The sequence below is a fragment of the Polypterus senegalus genome, chromosome 13 (genome assembly GCF_016835505.1).
Source record: "Polypterus senegalus isolate Bchr_013 chromosome 13, ASM1683550v1, whole genome shotgun sequence".
NCBI lineage: Eukaryota > Metazoa > Chordata > Cladistia > Polypteriformes > Polypteridae > Polypterus > Polypterus senegalus.
Genome location: NC_053166.1, coordinates 50,458,243 through 50,481,236, shown reverse-complemented (window position 1 = coordinate 50,481,236; position 22,994 = coordinate 50,458,243). Strand labels below are relative to the sequence as shown.

General features: G+C 38.8%; 1 protein-coding gene across 3 annotated transcripts in view; it reads right to left on the bottom strand.

The window, feature by feature from the left end:
* Positions 1–22,994, bottom strand: part of atp10b (ATPase phospholipid transporting 10B) — a 356,966-nt gene that overhangs the window by 92,172 nt on the left and 241,800 nt on the right. For all 3 annotated transcript variants that reach the window (XM_039775061.1, XM_039775060.1, XM_039775062.1), the window contains 2 exons: positions 14,111–14,196; positions 3,124–3,230 (listed from right to left, as the gene is read on the bottom strand). In XM_039775061.1, the coding sequence (XP_039630995.1) occupies positions 3,124–3,230; positions 14,111–14,196 (193 nt within the window). The remainder of the gene's footprint in view (positions 1–3,123; positions 3,231–14,110; positions 14,197–22,994) is intronic.

Below are 22,994 nucleotides of genomic sequence, written 5' to 3'. Positions count from 1 at the left end.
AGAAAAAAAGAAAATTAGCCAACCCATGTTTTTTTTTTATTTGTCGGTGATAATGGTGTGGTGAGTGAGTTATTCTTAGGCAGCATGCCAATTTTTTACTTCAGTGTTTCTTACATGGAGAAATAAAGTGTACAGTACATGCAAATGAACACCACAAGCAGAACAGCATTACCGACCAAGCTGCAGCTGTAATTGTGAAGAGAAATGGGGCTGTTGGCAAAGGAAGAAGGGCAGCTGCCCTGCACAGAAAAAAGAGACAAGGTGGTGAGATGTGTGGAGAATGAGATGTGATGTGGATGAAGGAAACGTCAGCATGTTGTTAGCAAGTGGCTTCCTTGGGTTCATGCCATGCTTTTATTATACTGGCTTCTTCTTACTCCTCACGATGGTATAAAATACAGAAAAATTTAAATTGCATTGTATTGTTGAGTGTGCTTATATGCATATATACAGTATCTTCAAAGAATAGAGCTAGGTGGTAGTGGAGGTGGCACTTGGCAATAAAATATATGCTATACTGTAGAGAACTGGGGTGTCCCCTTGGAGGTCAGACCGCAACGTCCTGCTAAACTTAGCAAAGCACAAACAGGCAAGTGCAGTTACAGTGTAGCAGCCCACTTTAAGCCCAGGGTACAATACAAGCCAGGAGTGACAGCATGCCATGGTCTGTTTAAACACTTGCACATCTCAGTAAAGGGTCTCCAATGGGTAGAACGTAGACGAGGGGAACAGTTATTTCTTTTCAACTGTTCGTTTCTGTGCCGTACTTAAAACATTGAGTTAATTCCATTGACCACATAAATGTGCAGCCTGTAAATGTCAATGCTGTATGCAATAAGTTAAAGTAAACCACAGTCCATTGTATACACTACCGCTTTTGATCTAACATCTCCAAAATTACAGATCAAAGTGTTACATTCAAATCTTATTGAAGCTATCATTTTTACAGCATGTGCTACAGAGTGAAATTATATTTATACCTAAAATTCTAATTATTAATACTAATTACCTGTTTGGATCCAGAAAAATACAATTTCCTTTAAAATTGTGTTTTGTACAATTGTATCAAAAAAGTCAAGTCAGTAGGAAAAGCAAGAATTGATCTATAGCTGGAATGTTTTACACTTGGGCAATTGTATGCAGCATGTTCAAGAGTAACAACCAGTGAACTAATAATATTAATCCCTGGGGAGAAAAAAAGTGCACTGTATACAGAAAAGTACTCTACTAGTTATATATTCATTCATCCATTTTCCAACCCGCTGAATCCAAACACAGGGTCACGGGGGTCTGCTGGAGCCAATCCCAGCCAACACAGGGCACAAGGCAGGAACCAATCCCGGGTAGGGTGCCAACCCACCGCAGTACTAGTTATATAGTACTACTGATATCATCTGATTAACCCTTAGCACTACAACCAAGGCCCAGGTAACACAACTAGTTTGAATATAAATTAGGGCTGGGAAGCAATTAAAAAAGTAAAACTAATTAATTGCATAATTGTATGGAATTAATCATGATTAATAGCATCTAACATTAAAACATGCAATCAAAATAAATACATAAATCATGAAGTAAATATGTACTGAATCACAAAATTAATGTAGAATCAAAACAAAGGAATTAAAAAAATAGCATACTTTACACTTAAATAATGATCTGAAACCTGACCTTTTAACAAAATACTACTTGAGCAAACCTGAATTTAAATACCTTCCTAAAACATAAGTTGAAAAGAAGGCATTAAGAAAATGAGACCAATGTATCAATTCTCAAATTGGTATGGCATATGAGGCACAGACATGTCAAAGTAAAATTAAATGACTGAAATGACTGTTGACTTTGAATGCACTGCTAAAAATTGACTTAATTGAAATAAGCATCTCATAAATGGGTATACATTAAAACTTGTGTTAAAACTCCGTAGATGCAATCCTCAATTGTTCATTACTATCAATGACTTTATAATTATACTCTAAAGAAGTGTATTTCAACTGGTGCGTAATGAGAGCTACCCTGCCTATATGAGTGGGCAAAGGACGAAGCAGCTGGGAAAATGCTTCCAAAGTGCTCACTAAGTGCTGTGTCTGTGAATGCCAACTTCCAAGCTGCTTTTTTTCTTGCCAGTGTCTCTAATAGCCCCCCCCACCTTGGACAGATTAGCATGTGTATGACATTTAATGCTTTTGTGGGTGGTAGACAAAGTGTGCCACCAAAAAAATAGTTGGAAAACACTGCTCTACACCATTGCTCCTGGCATGCTAAAAAAACTTCTCTGTAGTAGATATCTTGCTTAAAAACTGACCCTGACTGCATTAATTGAGTAGTTATATTGCATTGTTACATAAATGAAAAAACTGAAATAATGGGTAGGGATAACCATCTCACTTCTGTTGTGTTGAATTTTGTCATTATATTAATGCAGTTAGCAATGTAAGCTACCTGGCTGACGGCAAGTTAAATATAGAGGTACTAGAGACTTATTTTGGTGTTAGTGTCACTCAAAGAAAATGTATTTTATATGTATGAGACATGACACTGATTTGATCTTCTTACAGAAACATGACATGGAAATAGAAAAGAGAGAGTGTAATTTTTACCTTCCCTACTTTTCTTTAGTATTGCTACAGGACTACCGTAAACCCCTCTTTCCTCCCACTCTCCTTTACCTCTGTTGTTGTTGCATTGTGAAATGTGTAAATTGAAACTTTTAAACTATATTTTATTTTTTAAGGCAGTATATACATACAATATGGATGAGTATGTAATTCTTTAGTTTCACATGTAACTTTTTTGTATTATTGTTTCATAATGTAAAAAAAAAAAAATTACATGAAATGCCGCCCTGACCAAAGCACTGCCTGATGTGATTGTCTCGTTGCCAGCCCTGGATGTGACAATATTTTTTAATGCATTGAACAGACCACATTAATTGCAAAAATTGACGTGTTAACTTTCCAAGGCCTAATATAAATTATAAATGTGGAAAAGAACTTTTAACACGCTCTTTTTTTCATTTTGCCCAAAAATGATTTGAAATGACTTTGCAAAAGGCTGTAGATCTTCAGTTAAGAAATGACCAACTTCACTTTAGAGAAAACATTAAAAGCAAAGACATCATACCTGCATACACCACTATCCCAGATGCCTCTTCAGTGTTCCTTATGGTGCAACCACGTAGAAGAAGATTCTCTTTATTAAACCCAATTTTTTTTGAGTTTGGTGTTTCCCTGTAAATAGAAAGGTGACACATTATCATTATATTAATAATAATAACAATAATAATAATACATTTTATTTATACAAGGCACCTTTCTGAGAACAAGGACAGTGAACAAACAATAAATAAATAAATAAATAAATAAAAAGACACATTATAAACAACTTAAAACACCAGAAAATACAGAAGATATAAAAATTAAAACCAAACAAAGCCACTGTAATCATAGAGAAAAAGCCATTTTACACAGATGGGTTTTAAGTTTACATTTAAAGGTTGAAAATGATTTGATATTTCTAGGTTCAGTAGGTAATGAATTCTAGAGCTTGGGAGCAGAATGGCTGAATGCTCTGCTCCCCATGGTGGTTAGACGGGCGAGAGGGACGGTCAGATGGATGGACGAAGAGGATCTAAGGTTACGGGAGGGAATGGCAACATGAAGAAGGTTGGACAAATATGGGGGGGTGAGGTTATGAATGGCCTTAAATGTTAACAGCAGCATTTTAAAGTCAATTCAAAACTTAATCGGGAGCTAATGAAGCTGCTGCAAGACCGGAGTAATATGGTGAATAGATAGGGTTCGAGTAATAATGCGAGCAGCAGAATTATGGACTAGCTGAAGCTTATGGAGAGATTTATTAGAGAGACCAAAGAGGAGTGAATTGCAATAGTCCACACGAGAAGTAACAAGACTGTGAACAAGAATGGCAGTGGAATGGGGAGTAAGAGAGGGGCGGATGCGATTACTATTACGTAGGTGGAAGTAAGCAAACCGGGTGATGTTAGTAATATGAGATTGGAAAGATAGAGTACAATCGAGGATGACACCCAGACTCTTGATCTGAGGTGATGGGGAAACAACAGAGTTATCAATAACAAGAGAAAGATTATTGGCTTTGGATAATGATGATTTTGAGCCAATGAGGAGAACCTCAGTTTTGTCACTGTTTAATTTAAGAAAATTCTAAGAAAACCGGGATTTAATTTCAGCAATGCAGTCAATAACCAAAGATGGTGAAAAGGAAGAGGTGGGTTTACTAGCAAGGTAGAGCTGGCTGTCATCAGAATAACAGTGAAAATTAATGTTATATTTACGAAAGAAATATTGCAGTCCTGATGGGTATTCAGAATCTCAGCTGGCTTTACAAATACTGTACAAAGTGAGGACTGCTTTGGCAGGTGACCCTGATCTTAGGTTAGGAATCAAAAGACAAACTTGGCGTATACCTGGTGGAGGATAGTTTTGTTTAGGATAAGATGAACACAGATATCTAAAAATATGAACAACTGTTTGCTTACCTCAATTTGTGTTTTTATGTTTTATATTTATGTGCTTTATCAATGTTATATGATGTTTCAGAATCTGTGTAATTGCATTGAGTCTGTACAAAATAAAAATGCTATATAAAAAGAACTGAACTGGTAAGGTGGTTTGCGCTGGTGCTTCACAGAGTCAGTGTCTTGGGCTTGAACACCATTCTGATCACTTTCAGTATGGAGTTTCGAAAATTAGCTTGTCTTCCACATCCCAAAAATATATGGATTAAAAAGACTCAAAACTGGCTCCCTATGGCAGACAGTGTGTAGGTGTGGGAGTGAGTGTGTCCAATGATGGAACTGTACACCACCCTGGGTCAATTCCCACCTTTTGCTCAAAGTTTCTTGGATAGGCACTGACAGCTCATGACCCTAAAGTGGATAAGTAAATTAGTAAGTGGATGAATGGAAGGATCACAATTACAATCCTATTACAACCTAAAACTAATAACTCCAGCCTAAAGACCTGTTCCTTTGTACTACAGTATTCATGTAGCTTTGCTAGTAATATAAAATCGGGAAACCACGCATCTCACAAATATGTAGAATATTAGAACAATTTTGACAACAAAGCATTTAGACCAACAAAGCTTATTACTCCTATACACCTAATTTCTCCTAAGAGACACCAGGTCATCTTTTGAAGGTCCTAAAGTGCTACTCTCTGTTACACTCCTTTTTAATTTGTTCATTGAAAATATGACAATTTGTGTAAAGAATGCCGTTCTAACAAATGTGTTGGCCTTTATATTCAGCAGCAGTTGGTAGCAAGTGAAATATACCTACACAAACATATTTCAGAATGGTAAGTGCAAAACCTTTTCCTATAATTTGACCGATATATATTTATATGGAAACCTATAATGAGCTGTGAGGAACCACAAAGAAAGTGAGGGCTTCTGCTATTGGTTGGGTGTTTCCCCAACTATGAACCTCACTTCTGCTGAATAACTTGTTACAGAAAAAGACAACAGGTAATCTGATCAAGTAAACATTCAAAACATCCAATCATCAGGTTGCTATTTGTTCTGATGGTGCAATAAGGCATTGGCAAGAAACTCCAAATGGTCTCATTGGGATATGCTGGCTAAGTCTTAGTTACTTAATCTACCTGTACCTCACAATGGAAAATATTTATGAATAGTTGCAACTTCTCCTGATTATGGAATATACCTTGTTAAATACTGTCAGTCATATATATATAAAAATAAAACTAATTTGTATCACTGCTGAGTCTGCTCCTCTTAACCTGGTGAGCAGGACAGAGAAGAAGCGCTTTGAAGTTAATCAGAGAAGAAGCGCTCTGAGGCTAAGACATTCACAGGGGATCTCCCAAAATTGAAATGTATATACACTCTTATGTTTCTTTTTTTTTCCTTCAGTGTATTATTATTATTATTAAACTGTAAGTTTTTTAATTATGGAAATAATTTGATCATGGTAACACAGTGGGTCTCACTGCTGACTCATGGATCCAATATGTTTGGAGTTTGCATGTATTTTTCATGTCTGTGTGAGGTTTTCTCAGGGTACTTGGTTCTCCTCTGCCATTTCCATAGACATGGTGGTTAGGTGGGTTGACTAATTCAAACTGGCCCTGAGTCAGTGTGGGAGTGTGAGCAAGTGGGCTCTGTTGTCCCATCCATGGCTGTTTCTTGGCTTGTACCCAAGTGCGTCTAGAATACCTCTGGCCCACCATGACCCTTATTTAGATTAAGCAGGCTTGAAAACATTATTTTACACTTTGAAATTCATCACATGGTACTTCCTCATGGTGCAAGGAATCTTACTGTAATTCCTAACCCTGGCACTGCCTGCCACGACTTGATATATTGTCCCCTAAATATACATATGTGGAGTTTCTCTGTGGATGTGTTCATTGGTGATTCTAAACCAAGAGAGTGTGGGTCCACATGAGTGTCCTGCAATGGCTTCCACTCTGCAGTGCATCTGGCTGCAGTAAAAATACAACCCTGCCAAGCCGTGTTTTGGAGAATAAGGCTGAACACCTAAAAAAATATTTGTGGGGATTTTTATCATATGTAATGTATATCTAATTATTGTAGATTTATTCTGGCATTGCTTTCAAAGTTGCTGGGATACTCTTTATTATCCTGATGTAAGGAAAAATAATAAATATTGGTGAATATGATTATTGAGATGATAACGAACTGTGTAAACCACTACACTTAAGCAGTGAAAAGGAAACTTATAAAATAAAGTTTGGTAATTAACATACATTTATTACTTCAATCAAACCTATTTCCACGTGCAGAGCAGCCTCTAGTACTCAGGAGGACAGCACATTTGTGCAATGCTAAAATAGGGATAAATAAGATTACTAAGATTACTAATTGGCTTTTTGGAGAAAATAATTGTGAGCATCAGAAGAATTGTTTCTTTACACCTGTTCTTTAGAAATCAATAGGAAACCGTAACTCTTGATGGATTTGTCATTTCAACGTTTTACACATTCAAGTGCTTTCCAAATAGATGATAGAGTAAAACAGGTTTAATGTGCTCCATCAAAGTCTAATGAAAGAAGGAACTCACAACTAGTGTTCCTTCACTGATGTCCATGTGTGGAACATGAAAACTTTCCTAATACATGGCTTTCCCTGAAGTCTTGTAGCACATGGGACAGGGTAAAATCTACAACCACTGATAGAATTCACACAACAAAGAAAAGCCGACATCAGTCTGAATAAATAACAGCACCCCATCTCTTACTGTATAAACACTAGCGCAACTGGACTGCCCTCAGCCAGACAGAAGTGGTGCTAAGCTCTTTACTCCATTGTGTCTAATTACACCTATTTCAACCCTATTTGTGGGTTTGGTTGGCAGCCAGGGGTTATTCTACAGTGCTCTGTGCTCTTCATAGCCCTACACGCACAGCAGGCCACTGCTGCCAACATAGAATGGCCACAGTAGTGTCAGAGGGTTTAAAGAAAATCTGCAATTATAAACAGCATGTGGACACAAACCCTAAGAGTTCAGCTGAGGAAATTCCAACATGGGCATCTGCAGCAAGAGCACAGCCCTGGCAAGCCTTGGTTTGGAGTGTAAAAGGCTGAACTCCTAAGAAAATATTTGTGGGGATTTTCATCAAGCATAAGTCACTGTGAACAGAAGCTTCTCTGGAATAAATAAATAACAGATAAAATGAGGAATCAAAAAAGAAAGACTTTGATGTACACTCTGTGCTTCAGTTCTATTGCAGCTTTATTGCAATTTATTTATAAATTGAATATTTTTGCAGTTAGAACATAGAAAACCTGTTTACAATCTTCTAAATATGTTTTTTAACATTATTAGAGCCCTCTAGACATGAAGGTGAAAATCTGCAAAGAGAAAACCATACGTTTATATTGTTATTTTTATATTGTATATTGATTTGCACAGAAACACAGGAGGTTGTAGAGACAGGGACTTTAAAACACTGCAAACAAACATTTGTCTCTTTTTCAAAGGTTTAAACTGTGCTCCATGACATGACAGAGATGACAGTTCTGTCTCACAATTAAAAGAATGCAAACATATCTTCTTCTTCAAAGGAGTGTGCGTCAGGACCAGAGAATGTCAGAGAGAGAGAAAAGCAAACAATCAAAAATCAATAGGTGCTATTAGGGCTTTTAAGTATGCGAAGCACCGCCCGACAAAGCAGCCGCATGAAAGGAAGCAATGTGAAGGTAGTCTTTCAGCATTTTTTAAAGGAGCATCCGTATCCTTTAGGCCAGTGTGTGAATAGCCCCTCTGCTCACACCCCCTCCATCAGGAGCAGAGAATGTCAGAGAGAGACACAGAAAAGCAAACAATCGAAAATCAATAGGTGCTATTTGGGCTTTTAAGTATGCAAAGCACCGCCTGGGAAGCATATTGTATATCATTGAGGAGTTTTATTTAATACATAATATGTGCTCTGATTGGGTAGCTTCTCAGTCATCTGCCAATAGCGTCCCTTGTATGAAATCAACTGGGCAAACCAACTGAGGAAGCATGTACCATAAATTAAAAGACCCATTGTCAGCAGAAATCCACGAACCAGCAAAAAATTCATGATATATATTTAGATATGCTTACATATAAAATCCGCAATGGAGTGAAGTCACAAAAGTCAAAGCGCGATATAATGAGGGATCACTGTATACATTTAAACAGAACTCTTTAGCCCCTGATGAGGGAACAGCAGAAGTAGTGAATACCTTTCATAAACTATCAATCTATCAACCCATTATCCAATCCGTTATATCCTAACTACAGGGTCACAGGGGTCTGCTGGAGCCAATCCCAGCCAACATAGGGCACAAGACAGGAAACAAACCCCGGGCAGGGTGCCAGCCCACCGCAGGACACACACACACAAACACACCAAGCACACACTAGGGTCAATTTAGAATCGCCAATGCACCTAACCTGCATGTCTTTGGACTGTGGGAGGAAACCGGAGCACCCGGAGGAAACCCACACAGTCATGGGGAGAACATGCAAACTTCACGCAGGGAGAACCCAGGAAGCGAACCCAGGTCTCCTTACTGCGAGGCAGCAGCGCTACCCACTGTGTCACCATGCTGCCCCTTTCCTAAACTAATAATTTACAAAAAAAAAATCAGGATTCATTTCAGGATTAAAATCTCTGATACCTACAGCTACTTTCACACATACAGGTTAACTGCTACATTGAAAGCAGAACACAGGAAACTCAACCCAGACTTTTTCCAGAAAAAAAAACCCTTGTGCAATACCTGGGAATGTGGTGGCTGTGCTCAGGTATGAACAAAGTCATAAAACCTTTGAGTGAGTCACATAAAACATCAAGTGATAAGATGAGATGTAATTGCATATGAAACAATCATGAGAGACTCAGGAACTGATATTTAGAAATCTATGACCAGCACAGTACAAAGATAACTGTTTGAAAATGTTAGGAAACTGGATGGACATTTTTGAGAAAATGTACCAGGATACCAACGGATGTTGCTATGGACCGTCTGCTTCACTGCATGATCCACAGGAGTGATGCCCTGCACTTGTAGATCAGTCTATGAAGCATTTTGTCATTCCAGTCACATACTACTGATTAGTATATATATATATATGATATATATATATATATATATATATATATATATATATATATATATATTGTCACAGATGGCTGGGGTGGCTTGTGCCTTCCCCAGACCATGTGGGGGCGACCACCCTGGTGCCTTTGGGGGCCACGGGTAAGGGGCTTTGAAGCTCCACCCTGTAGGAGCCCGTGGTCATCGCCAGGGGGCGCCCCTATGCCTTTGGAGCCCTGGACCCTGGAAGAAGAGCAGGAACACCTAGAGTGCTTCCGGGGATGCAGCCAGCACTTCCGCAACACTGGGGTGTGTCGGTGGAAGATTGCCGGAAAACACCTGGAGCACATCCGGGTGATTATAAAAGGGGATACCCTTCATTCAAGGCTGGAGTCGGGTGAGGAGTGGACTAGAGCTGGAGAAGAGAGAAGGAGGCGGTCTGAAGTAAGGCATTGCTGTTGTGGCCAGGACTTTGGGGACTTGTGGGGTTTGTGTACACTTTAATAACTGTAAATATTAGTGTAAATAAACGTGTTGTGGGTGAAATGAGAGTGTCTGCCTGTCTGTGTCCGGGCCAGTTTCCACAATACACATATTATATGTATACAGTGGTGTGAAAAACTATTTGCCCCCTTCCTGATTTCTTATTCTTTTGCATGTTTGTCACACAAAATGTTTCTGATCATCAAACACATTTAACCACTAGTCAAATATAACACAAGTAAACACAAAATGCAGTTTTTAAATGATGGTTTTATTATTTAGGAAGAAAAAAATCCAAACCTACATGGCCCTGTGTGAAAAAGTAATTGCCCCCTGAACCTAATAACTGGTTGGGCCACCCTTAGCAGCAATAACTGCAATCAAGTGTTTGTGATAACTTGCAATGTCTTTTACAGCGCTCTGGAGGAATTTTGGCCCACTTATCTTTGCAGAATTGTTGTAATTCAGCTATATTTGAGGGTTTTCTAGCATGAACCGCCTTTTTAAGGTCATGCCATAGCATCTCAATTGGATTCAGGTCAGGACTTTGACTAGGCCACTCCAAAGTCTTCATTTTGTTTTTCTTCAGCCATTCAGAGGTGGATTTGCTGGTGTGTTTTGGGTCATTGTCCTGTTGCAGCACCCAAGATCGCTTCAGCCTGAGTTGACGAACAGATGGCCGGACATTCTCCTTCAGGATTTTTTGGTAGACAGTAGAATTCATGGTTCCATCTATCACAGCAAGCCTTCCAGGTCCTGAAGCAGCAAAACAACCCCAGACCATCACACTACCACCACCATATTTTACTGTTGGTATGATGTTCTTTTTCTGAAATGCTGTGTTCCTTTTACGCCAGATGTAACGGGACATTTGCCTTCCAAAAAGTTCAACTTTTGTCTCATCAGTCCACAAAGTATTTTACCAAAAGTCTTGGCAATCATTGAGATGTTTCTTAGCAAAATTGAGACAAGCCCTAATGTTCTTTTGCTTAACAGTGGTTTGCGCCTTGGAAATCTGCCATGCAGGCCGTTTTTGCCCAGTCTCTTTCTTATGGTGGAGTCGTGAACACTGACCTTAATTGAGGCAAGTGAGGCCTGCAGTTCTTTAGACGCTGTCCTGGGTCTTTTTGACCTCTCGGATGAGTCGTCTCTGCGCTCTTGGGGTAATTTTGGTCGGCCGGCCACTCCTGGGAAGGTTCACCACTGTTCCATGTTTTTGCCATTTGTGGATAATGGCTCTCACTGTGGTTCGCTGGAGTCCCAAAGCTTTAGAAATGGCTTTATAACCTTTACCAGACTGATAGATCTCAATTACTTCTGTTCTCATTTGTTCCTGAATTTCTTTGGATCTTGGCATGATGTCTAGCTTTTGAGGTGCTTTTGGTCTACTTCTCTGTGTCAGGCAGCTCCTATTTAAGTGATTTCTTGATTGAAACAGGTGTGGCAGTAATCAGGCCTGAGGGTGGCTACGGAAATTGAACTCAGGTGTGATACACCACAGTTAGGTGATTTTTTAACAAGGGGGCAATTACTTTTTCACACAGGGCCATGTAGGTTTGGATTTTTTTTTCTCCCTAAATAATAAAAACCATCATTTAAAAACTGCATTTTGTGTTTACTTGTGTTATATTTGACTAATGGTTAAATGTGTTTGATGATCAGAAACATTTTGTGTGACAAACATGCAAAAGAATAAGAAATCAGGAAGGGGGCAAATAGTTTTTCACACCACTGTATGTGTATATATATATAAAAAGGCAACTCTAAATTAGCTTGGAGTCAGAGAATGTGGTGTGGCATGCGATGATCTGACATGGGTTCAGGCTTTGCTATCCTGGTTCAGAAGCTTTGATGATGGAGAAATAGACAATGGATAGAAAAGTACTGATATTATCATCTTACTGGGAAAATCTCTTATTTTTTCAATGAATATATAATGAGGCATTTGGTCAAAGAAAGAAAGTACAGCTGAAACCTAAGGCATAAAAACAAAGGATGCTTGAAGCAAAGTGTGGCATCCGTTTTGACTCCTAATTACTATATGTTAAAACTTTTTACAGAGCTTTTTCACCAAAGCTCAATGAATTGACACTTTATGTGCAGTCACGGAAACATGCGTTTATAATATAGAATTTGGAAATGGTATATAACATGTGTTAACACCATTAAGAATATCAACATATAAGCTGAAGCTGACTTTCTGCATAGGTCATCCACGTGATTTTTCTGTTTACAAGATGCTTACTAATGAAGCAGCTCATCCTGAATAGTCAGCAAATCTCCTCACCTACTGACCCTGTGTATAAATCAAACTGTGTATAGGCAATACAAGTAGAGGGACCCAGTGGTTTAAAAGATGTATTTAAAATAGAAAGGTCTCATGTTTAAATGTCTTGTGAAAAAGCCTTTGAATTTGTTGTTAACTCATTTCATACAACAATCAAAAATAAGAATTGATTAACTGAACAAGTCCAGGAGAAACCTTTGTAAGGCAAACTTTCACAAGAAGTCAATAAACAACAAAAATAATCACTTGTTTTTTAATAAGCATGCAAAAATCTCAATGATCATATTACAACAGTGACTGGAAGTTGTCTTTAAGGAATCGTGTATTAGAATGGGCATGGGTGTACCTTCCAATGAACTGGCATCCTGCCTAGGACTTGTTGCTGTTGGAGTAGGCTCTGGCAGCTATAGGATTACAATAAGCAACCTTAGAACACAGATGGATGGATGTATTTTATAATAGCTTGACAGTGAGCACAGAACCTTAACAGATCATTTGGGATATTTATGATAAGCATGACTTTTGCAGAAGTTATTGGATATGAATAGAGTGAGTATGAAATCTAGACTGGAAGGACAAAGTAGAGCTATGAATTGAATGGCAGAAAACTGTAGGGATGATCATTACATAAATTGTCATGGAAAAAGGTGTTTACCCAACAATGAATAAAATTGATTCCTATACTATGTGGATAGTACAGTATGTACAGTTATTGACATTATCTAATGTGAAAAAACAAAGTGGGACAGATAGGCTGGCAAACAAATTGGCAGAAAGCTAGAAAGAAAAGGCATGATAGATAGAAAGTGTAAAAGATAGCCCAGCCACAGACAGATACAACACCAGATGTCCACAACACACACAGTTCATTTACAATTATTATGTACACAATCCGGTTCCACCAACTCACACAACTACTTAGTCCTTTTCCTTCACTATTCTTCAGCCACCTCCACTCCTCTCTCACAGGCTCCGTCTTCTCCCTCCCAACTCCAGCTCCCCGAATGGAGTGAGGCGGCCCCTTTTATCCCGCCCTGGATGTGCTCCAGGTGCTCTGTGATGGTCTTCCGGCAGCACTTCCTGGTGTGGCGGAAGTGTTGTCCTGCAGGGCTCATGAACCATCCAGGCAACCCCTGGTGGTGACCACCGACCCCCACAGGATTGAGCTTCCCAGCTCTGTATACGCAGCCCCTGATGAAATCCAGGGGGGCTGCCCTCTTGCGCCCAGGGGAGATATTGCCCCTTTCCTGGTCCTTCCCTGCTCCAGGCGTCCCAGCGGGGCAAGGTCCCTGGTCGTCTGCCAGGATAGATAGATAGATAGATAGATAGATAGATAGATAGATAGATAGATAGATAGATAGATAGATAGATATTTTAAGTGCAATTGATTTTTTTTATGAGAAACTGTAATGTAATGGGAAATGTTTGTTGCTTTTCACAAAATATTGAAATACTGCATTTTAATTGTTGTCACTACCTGTTTGTGGCCTAAAGCCCACATAAATGTCACTATAGTTTAAGATATAATACTATAAAATACTGGTGTAAATATTCAGGAAAAAAATATTAGCAACAATGTCACAATCGAAACTCCAGTTTAGTCAAAAGGATTCCCTTGAAGGCTGATTTCTCATATTATGGACCAGACAGGCTGTCACCCTTCCTCAACCAGTTTCTAGTGGACTGCTAATATTACATGCTTATACTTCCTGTTCATTCTTTAAGGATGTAAATACTTACAGATAGCCTTTAAACCTGTTGAGATCGTTGTTTGGCTTCTCACAAATTATTTTCCCATTGAAATATTCAGGTTGAAATGGAGTTTCCTACAATGTAAACACAAATAGTAAACTGCAGTTAAACGGTTGTAAAACTGTTGCAACATCCAGCATTTCATTTAATAGTCACCATTTGTGCAGAAGCAAGTAGCTTCAGGTTCATGACCAGAACAATGGCATGAAATTACTGTTACTGATTGTTGTGAGAATATTGCCCTTAATAGCCTGTAATAAAAAAGTTTTATAATACAAACCATTTTTTAGAACTACTACAGCAGCATGTGAAAGTATTCAGTCCCCTTGAAAGCCATTATAATTTTCCGCATGACAAAAGATTTGTACACATATCGATTCAGTATTTATAATGTGAACTCTTATGCTGTAATGGTACATTTCCAAAGTCAAAATAAATCTTATTCTGTAGACATTTAACTGAAGAAGAAAAACTAAAAAGTTAGTGTTTGCATAAGTATTCAAGCCTAACACATTAATACTTTGCCAAGAACCCATTGATTCTTTTGGGGTAAGAATGTCCCAGTTAAGCACATTGTTCAGAGTGATTCTTCCCCATTCTTCTTGGTAGAATTGATAGAGATTCTCTAGGTTGGTGGGATGGCACATCTGGATAGTAGTTTTCAAATAGTGTTACAGATTCTCAATAGGGGTAAGATCAGGGCTTTGACTTGGCCATTCCAAAACATTCACCTTTCTGTTTTTGAGCCATTTCAGTGTTGCTTTGGCCTTATGCTTAGAGTCATTATCATGCTGAAAGATAAATCTTCTCCCAAGCTGTAAGTTCATAGCAGACTGGAACAAGTTCTCCTGCAATATTGTGCAGTATGTGTCCATCCATTGTCCCTTCAGCTCTGACAAGATTCCCAGATCCAGCACATGAAAAGCATCCCCACAGCATGATGTTGCCACCACCATATTTCACCATAGGTATAGTGTTTCATGAGGCATGTACAGTGTTAGTTTAATACACCACATACCTCTTTGAAACCTGGCCAGAAAGTTTTTGGTCTCATTGGAAAATCAAACCTTCTCTGCCATCATAACTGGGTTTTTCTCATGCTTTGTAGCAAATGACAACTGTGCTTTTATGTGAACCTTCTTACGGAATGGCTTCTTTCTTGCTACCCTACCGTAGAGACTAGTTTTATAGAGAGCTCTTGAAATTGAGAATTGCATCTTCATTGCAGACTTCTGAGAGTGACAGTTGGATTTTAAGTAGCCTTTTTCACCAGTTGACATCTTGCACTCATGTTTAGTTTTGTGGGCCGACCTGTCTTGGTGTTGTGATGAACGTTCCACTTTCTGATGATGGATCCAACAGTGCTTAACAGGACATTCAAACTCTTCGATATTTATTTGTAGCCATTTCCTACCTATGGTCCTACTATAGTCATTAGAAAGGGGATTTTTATTTCCAGGGAGATCTAAAGGGCTCACAAGTAGTACCTAATTATGTTTAACTTATGGTCAAATGACTGTCACCTTTATGTTGTTTGTGATTCATTTTTCATTTGTGTAATCCTGAAGCTTACAAAACACAAGGGTAGAATACTTATCCAAACACTAACTTTGGAGTTTTTCTTCTTCAGTTAAATAGCTTTGTTAAATGGTGCGACTCAAACCACGTACACCTTAACACCAGCAAGACCAAAGAGCTGGTGGTGGATTTTAGGAGGCCTGGGCCCCTCATGGACCCTGTGATCATCAGAGGTGACTGTGTGCAGAGGGTGCAGACCTTTAAATATCTGGGAGTGCAGCTGGATTACAAATTGGACTGGACTGCCAATACTGATGCTCTATGTAAGAAAGGTCAGAGCAGACTATACTTTCTGAGAAGGTTGGCATCCTTCAACATCTGCAATAAGATGCTGCAGATGTTCTACCAGACAGTTGTGGCGAGTGCCCTCTTCTACGCGGTGGTGTGCTGGGGTGGCAGCATAAAGATGAAAGACGCCTCACGCCTGGACAAACTTGTTAAGAAGGCAGGCTCCATTGTAGGATTAAAGTTGGACAGTTTAACATCTGTGACAGAGCGACGGGCACTAAGCAAACTCCTGTCAATCATGAATAATCCACTGCACCCACTTAACAGTGTCATCTCCAGACAGAGGAGTAGCTTCAGTGACAGACTTTTGTCACTGTCCTGCTCCACTGACAGACTGAGGAGATCGTTCCTCCCCCACACTATGCGACTCTTCAATTGCACCCGGGGGAGTAAATGCTAACATTAATTTTATTTAAATTTTTTTCATTTTTATTACTATTTAATTTAATATTGTTTCTTTGTATCAGTATACTGCTGCTGGATTATGTGAATTTCCCCTTGGGATTAATAAAGTATCTATCTATCTATCTATCTATGTAGCTGCAGAAAATGGCTTATTTTGACTTTGGAATTGTATTGTTACAGCGCAAGAGTTCACATTAAAAATACTGAATGGATAGATATGTGTACAAATCTTTTGCTATGCAGAAAATTACAATAACTTTCAAGGGGATTGAACACTTTTACACGCCACTATATTTTTAAAGTTAATGTTTGAGATGTACACGTATGCTAGTTTGCCTGTGTTCATAGGCACACCTATATTTTATACGGCCCACTGCATGATTTGTTATAAATAATTTGTCCCAATTCCAAAAAAACATTTACCCACCCCTACTTTACACTAATAAGTACAAAATAAGTGTGATAAATGGGATTTATGAGGGCCCCATTCCTGTTTTTGCCTTAGGTCCCCAAATCATTAAATCTGCCTGTAGTTATGCTTAACACAATCTGCATAGTCTTTAAAGATTGACACTGAGCACTCATCAGAAAAGATGAATGTCTGAGATTAAGCAGGCAGTGTGTTGTAGACGACTTTAAACCAAACAAGTGGCCTGGTGTTGCAGGAGTTAGTGTTGCTGCCTCAGCTGTAGAGTCCTCTAATCTCAGCCAAGTACATTTTACACATTCTCATTGAGTTCAATTTTTTTTTCTTCTGTGGTTTTCTTCCTGCATCCCAAAGATGTGCAGTTTAGTTCACCTGGCAACTCTAAATTGGCTTGGTATGAGCCCTACCATGCAGCTCCACCAGGACCCTGACAAGTAAGCTAAAAAATGGATGAATGGACAGATGGCTGCTTGTCTGATTCCCACCTCCATCACACTATATGACCTGTAGTAAATAACCTAAAATATATGAGTTACAATCATAAAAAATTCAAACATAACAATTGCAAGTTACTTTGGGTAAAGCACATACCAAAGGAAAAAAATATTACTAATACATTAAGACTTTCCATCTTTCAAGGACTTGAAACAGTACTGACACACATCTGAGAAAGTTCACAAGACTGAAGATCACAATGAATTAGACAGCAGGTAAGAAATACTGTGCTTATTGTAAATTTCAATGATAAAGACTGAATGACAGGATAAAATATAAAAGGGTTATAACATAATCAAGAGTCAGGAAGTCTATGAAGGGCCTTTAATATCATTACAAATGAAATGAAAAAAGATCATAGCAGCTGTTGCTTTAAAAGGCAAAATGTAAGGTGCCTAAAAGCAGATGGGAGGCAGATGTTCAAAGCAGCACCCTAAGGACCTTTTCTGTAAATTCCCACTTTGGTGCTATTCTTCAAACATTCCATTGGACTTGACATGTTGTGGCTGTGCTGGGGGGAGGTTGTGAAGTCTTGGAAAGGGCCAAAAGAAACAAAATCCTTGCTACTCACAGCCTGATGTCTCAGAACTGGTCTTGTCTACAAAGGCAATGCCTGTGGAGCACATATTGCGCATAATATGTAGATGACAGCTGCTTTGAGGCATAAGCCGGTGTGCCTTTCCAATTTTAGCAGATTTAGATAATGAAGTGAAATTGATTTCTGTAAACCAGCCACTGTAAACCGGTTATTCAAGGATGTGCCAGGAAACAGAAGAAAAGAGATGTGTTACGCAGACATGCATGCTACATTGGCGGCTCTTTTTTGTCTGATGAGACTGAACGGCTTTATCGCATTCTTTCAATTTTTGGTTTTATGGGATTACGTACGTATGCAGGTAAGTTTGTTCCTGACCATCAAAACCAATGTAGAATGTCACATTGCTTTTTCATTTACCTAAAAACGATACTGTATGTTAGCTTTGTTTGTCAGAATGTTGTCAAAGTCATGGAATTGCTTTCTTTGATGCAGAACCTGATACACAGTTCATTGCTACAGTATAAAATGAACCCATATATTAAATATACAGATATCCATCTATGCACTAATCTATGCTAAATATTTTCATCCATTGGCTTTCAAATAAATCTGTGAGTATTAGAACAATCTGATTAGCTAGTTTTACAAACCCAAGCATGTGTTTCCCTGTTACTTCTCGGATGTCTCCATGCATTCCTATGATGGCGTACTTGCTCTAAAGTGTCTTGGATTTGTCTAGTTGAGCTTGTCCAATTCTCCATTGACAACACTACCTGCTCAGGTGAGATCTTTAAGAGACTAGTGGCTCCACTTGTTGCAGAGGAACTGCTAATTATCCCAGATTACAGAGCTCCTATCCCTGTCACAGTTTACTCACTTGTACCCTAAATCTTGTTTGTGAAGCTTTAGCCAAAGCTAGTGGCCACAGGAGTGGCCAGACATAAAAGTTGACTTGTAAGCAAAGAATTTCTAAAAATTCCTGTTTTACTACCACATGTTGATAAAGCTCTGTAAACTCTGCCCCAGATCTGTACATCAGAATATTTAACACAAACTCTAACGAATGGCACAACCAAGATACCAACAATGAGACAGCAGCACCTCAACAAGACTTTAAGAGGGTCAGCTCAGTGAAGAAGAGAGAAAGAGAGAGAGAGAGAGAGAGACAGAGGAAGTGGGTATTCAGACTGCCCTACACTACCGTGAACAAACATGCTTTGTGGATGACTACAACATGGTGGGTATCACAACATACAAAGAACAATTAAGGAGGAAAGTACAGGGGGACCTAGAAAAGCAAGATGGCTGACTTCTTTACATCAAAGACACTTTAAAAGTAGCTGTGGCCTGACATTTTTTTCATTTTAGATTATTGCAGATTATTGTAGTTGAACTTAGTTAAAACAAAGAAAAAACATTATATTAGATAGTAAATAAAGAAAGAGCATACAAACAGAAATGAGAACTGAAGGTCAGTTGCCTCTCCGCATGTAACCAGTGACTTGGAAACAATAATGAGAGCCCAGCAGAAGTCAGATTTACTCTGTCTTCTGCTTACTGTCCTTGACAATGGGCTCAGTAGGGAAAAAATAATAACTTGAGGGGTGAAATTTCAAATGCGACCCACACTGCACTCTCCTTTGAGAGCATTTGGAGTCGGATGGCAAGAGTCTTAGTCCCTCTTCTGTCCTCACTAAGTAACATTATTAGTGGGTGAACGAAAGAGGCAGTCTTCTGAAAACAAGCAGGGGCTCATCTGCACAGTCTCCCTGGCTTCTGACCACCACCCAGGACGCTTTGTCCTCTTCTCACATGTAATTTCAAATCTGGTTGTGCTAAAGCAGCCCCGTCAGGGTCCATTCGCCTGACAGCACTTGGCATACACACAGGCAGCACTGAACCAAACATGACTACAGAGAACCGGAGGAACGCCCTCAAGATGAATGGCTTTTTCCTGGGGAGCTTATTTGACAGATCAGCAACTGTTCAACTGCTCCTGGGTAGCGACAGCCTGGCACAACCCATCTGCCACAGTCACAGCAGTAAAAACTCGCAGAGTAATGATATTTATTATGTTTTGCTCTCTTTTTAAGGAAGATATGGACCACACATATTTCCTTAGGCAGCTGCTAGTTGTTTGGTATGCATTTCTTATAGTAGTCCTTTAAGGGGAAGTCTTAAAAACAAAATTATTACTCTATTTAAAAGAACAATGTGAGTGTGACTTTAAATGTACTATGTACTAACATATGTAATCATTTTTTGCTGTCATAACAAAAGTAATTATATACTATTCAATTAAACCTTTAAAGGAGGCTCTAATACAAACCACAATGAAAAAAATTAAATATATCTGCATCTGAACAATGTGTGAACTTGCTTTTTCATAGATAATAGAATAGAACCTTTTTGTTTAGATGTACACACTGACATACAAAAGCATCTCATAAAACATCAAAGTGAGTTTTATGTACAGCATGTTAGCAGTCACTGGTGATCCATCCAGAGTTACTTTCTGTTTTGAACGATGCTGCTTCGATAAGTTGTGTCCAACATTCTACCTGAACTTGAATAAAAGGGAGCTGAGGATGGATGGATGGTTGATTACAAATAAAGCCATCTTAAAAGATTTCCAAAAACAAATTATGTTAATTAATGGCATTTTTGGTTATTTAGATTAATCAATCTAGACAGCCATATATAGTTGTGGCCAAAAGTTCTGAGAATGACGCAAGTATTGGTTTTCACAAAGTTTGCTGCTTCAGTGTCTTTAGATCTTTTTGTCAGATGTTTCTACAGTATACTGAAGTATAATTACAAGCATTTCATAAGTCTCAAAGGCTTTTATTGATAATTACATGTTTTTCTTTTATTGAAAATTAAAATTTATGCAAAGAGTCAATATTTGCAGTGTTGGCCCTTCTTTGTCAAGACCTTTGCAATTCTCCCTGGCATGCTGTCAATCAACTTCTGGGCCAAATCCTGACTGATGGCAGCCCATTCTTGCAAAATCAATGCTTGGAGTTTGTCTGAATTTGTGGGTTTTTGTTTAACCACCCACCTCTTCAGGATTGACCACAAGTTCTCAATGGGATTAAGGTATGGGAAGTTTCCTGGCCAAGCACCCAAAATTTTGATGTTTTCTTTCCCGAGCCACTTAGTTATCACTTTTGCCTTATAGTACAGTGCTCCATAATGCTGGAAAAGGCACTGTTGTTAGTCACTAAAATGTTCTTGGATACTTGGGGGAAGCTGCTCTCAGAGGATGTTTTGGTACCATTCTTTATTCATGGTTGTGTTCTTAGGCAAAATTGTGAGTGAGCCCACTCCATCGACTAAGAAGCAACCCCACCCATGAATGGTCTCAGTATGCTTTACTGTTGGCATGACACTGATGGTGGCGCTAACATTTTCTTCTCCGGACAATCTTTTTTCTGGATGCCCCAAACAATCGGAAAGGGGAATCATCAGAGAAAATAACTTGACCCCAGTCCTCAACAGTCCAATCCCTGTACCTTACGCAGAATATCAGTCTGTCCCTGATGTTTTTCTTGAAGAGAAGTGACTTCTTTGCTTCCCTTCTTGACACCAATTCATCTTCCAAAAGTCTTCACCTCACTGTGCGTGCAGATGCACTCACACCTTCCTGCTCCCATTACTGAGCAAGCTCTGCACTGGTAGTACTCCGATCTCGAAGATGAATCAACTTTAGGAAACTGTCCTGGCGCTTGCTGGACTTTCTTGGGTGCCATGAAGCCTTCTTCACAACAGCAGTGGAAATGTTTGTTTTGGGATTAAGTTCATTTTCATGGCAAAGAGGGACTTTGCAAATTCATTGCGATTCATCTGATCACTCATAACATTCTGGAGAATATGCAAATTGCCATCATAAAAACTGAGGCAGCAAACTTTGTGAAAATTAATATTTGTCAATCTCAAAATCTTTGCCCACAACTGTACATTGACAGGGATTCCTTCTTAATTTCAAATATTTGTTTACAAGTTTATAGGTAATACAAAATGTGCTGAATATTAAAAGTTCCAACCTGTAGTGGCTGCTGGCCATGCAGAGCATACCTAATAGTACACCGCACATGCTGCAAAGAAGCCAGAAATAAGTATAATTGCTTGCACAACACAACTATCTTTTCATATCATATGTACCCAAGGTTGTCTCAGTGCATATATCCCTGTATGTACTGATAGGAACAATGGCTCCCTTGATAGGAGCAATGGCATTTCTATGTTAAGGGTTAAAACTAAAAAAAAAAAAGTAATAAGCTTACATCATTAATTTAACTTATTAAAATGTTCATAACACCCTTCAGCTTTGTCGTCTTAAGCATTTTTCGTATCTTCTATCACATGCTGAATGGACTTATCTAGAAAAATATTTCTCCTTGTAGTTTATGAAATTGTTAGGTGCTTCAAGCATATTTCCAGCTAAGGTGCTGGACCAGTTGTCCCTGCAGTGTTTTCGATACTTTTGAATACAGTACACGCTTACATGAGCAACCTGAACTTTCCAGTTTAGTGATGCTGCTGAAGATTGTCACCCATATTAAAATGAGGACTGTTTGTTGTTGGTTTTGCCTATATTTGTGTGTTTGAGGTTTTTCCAGGAGAGGCCATACAGCACATGCCAACAAAAAGGTACAAAAATCTCAGTACCATTTGACCTCTTAAAGGTAGCCACATTCATTTAAAAAAGAAAGGAAATCAATATTAGGAATCCACCAAGGAAGAATGTGTAAGCTTCTTCATTTTTTTGAAAAGTAGCCACAATATGATGCTCCCGTTTCAACACAGAATCCTGCCTGTGCAGTAGTTAGCAGTGCTAGCAGATTTGCAGTGTGCGCAGTCTTCACATCTTTTCTGTTATCATGGCTTGTCCATTTCCACACCAAAGTTGATCTATTCCAAACTTGAGTGGTTGCCATTTCATTTGAGGTTCATAGTCAATACAGTATATTATCCTCAGCATTGTCTGGTTGCAAGGCCTTCAGTTTACATAACTTTTAAATCAATCTGATTGTATTTTATTAGACAGCAGATATCAAAATGGTCTGCTGCCAGTTGAGAGAAAACAGGCACCAGCATTCCATTGTTTGACTTTTTGACATGAATGGTATGTGAACTTG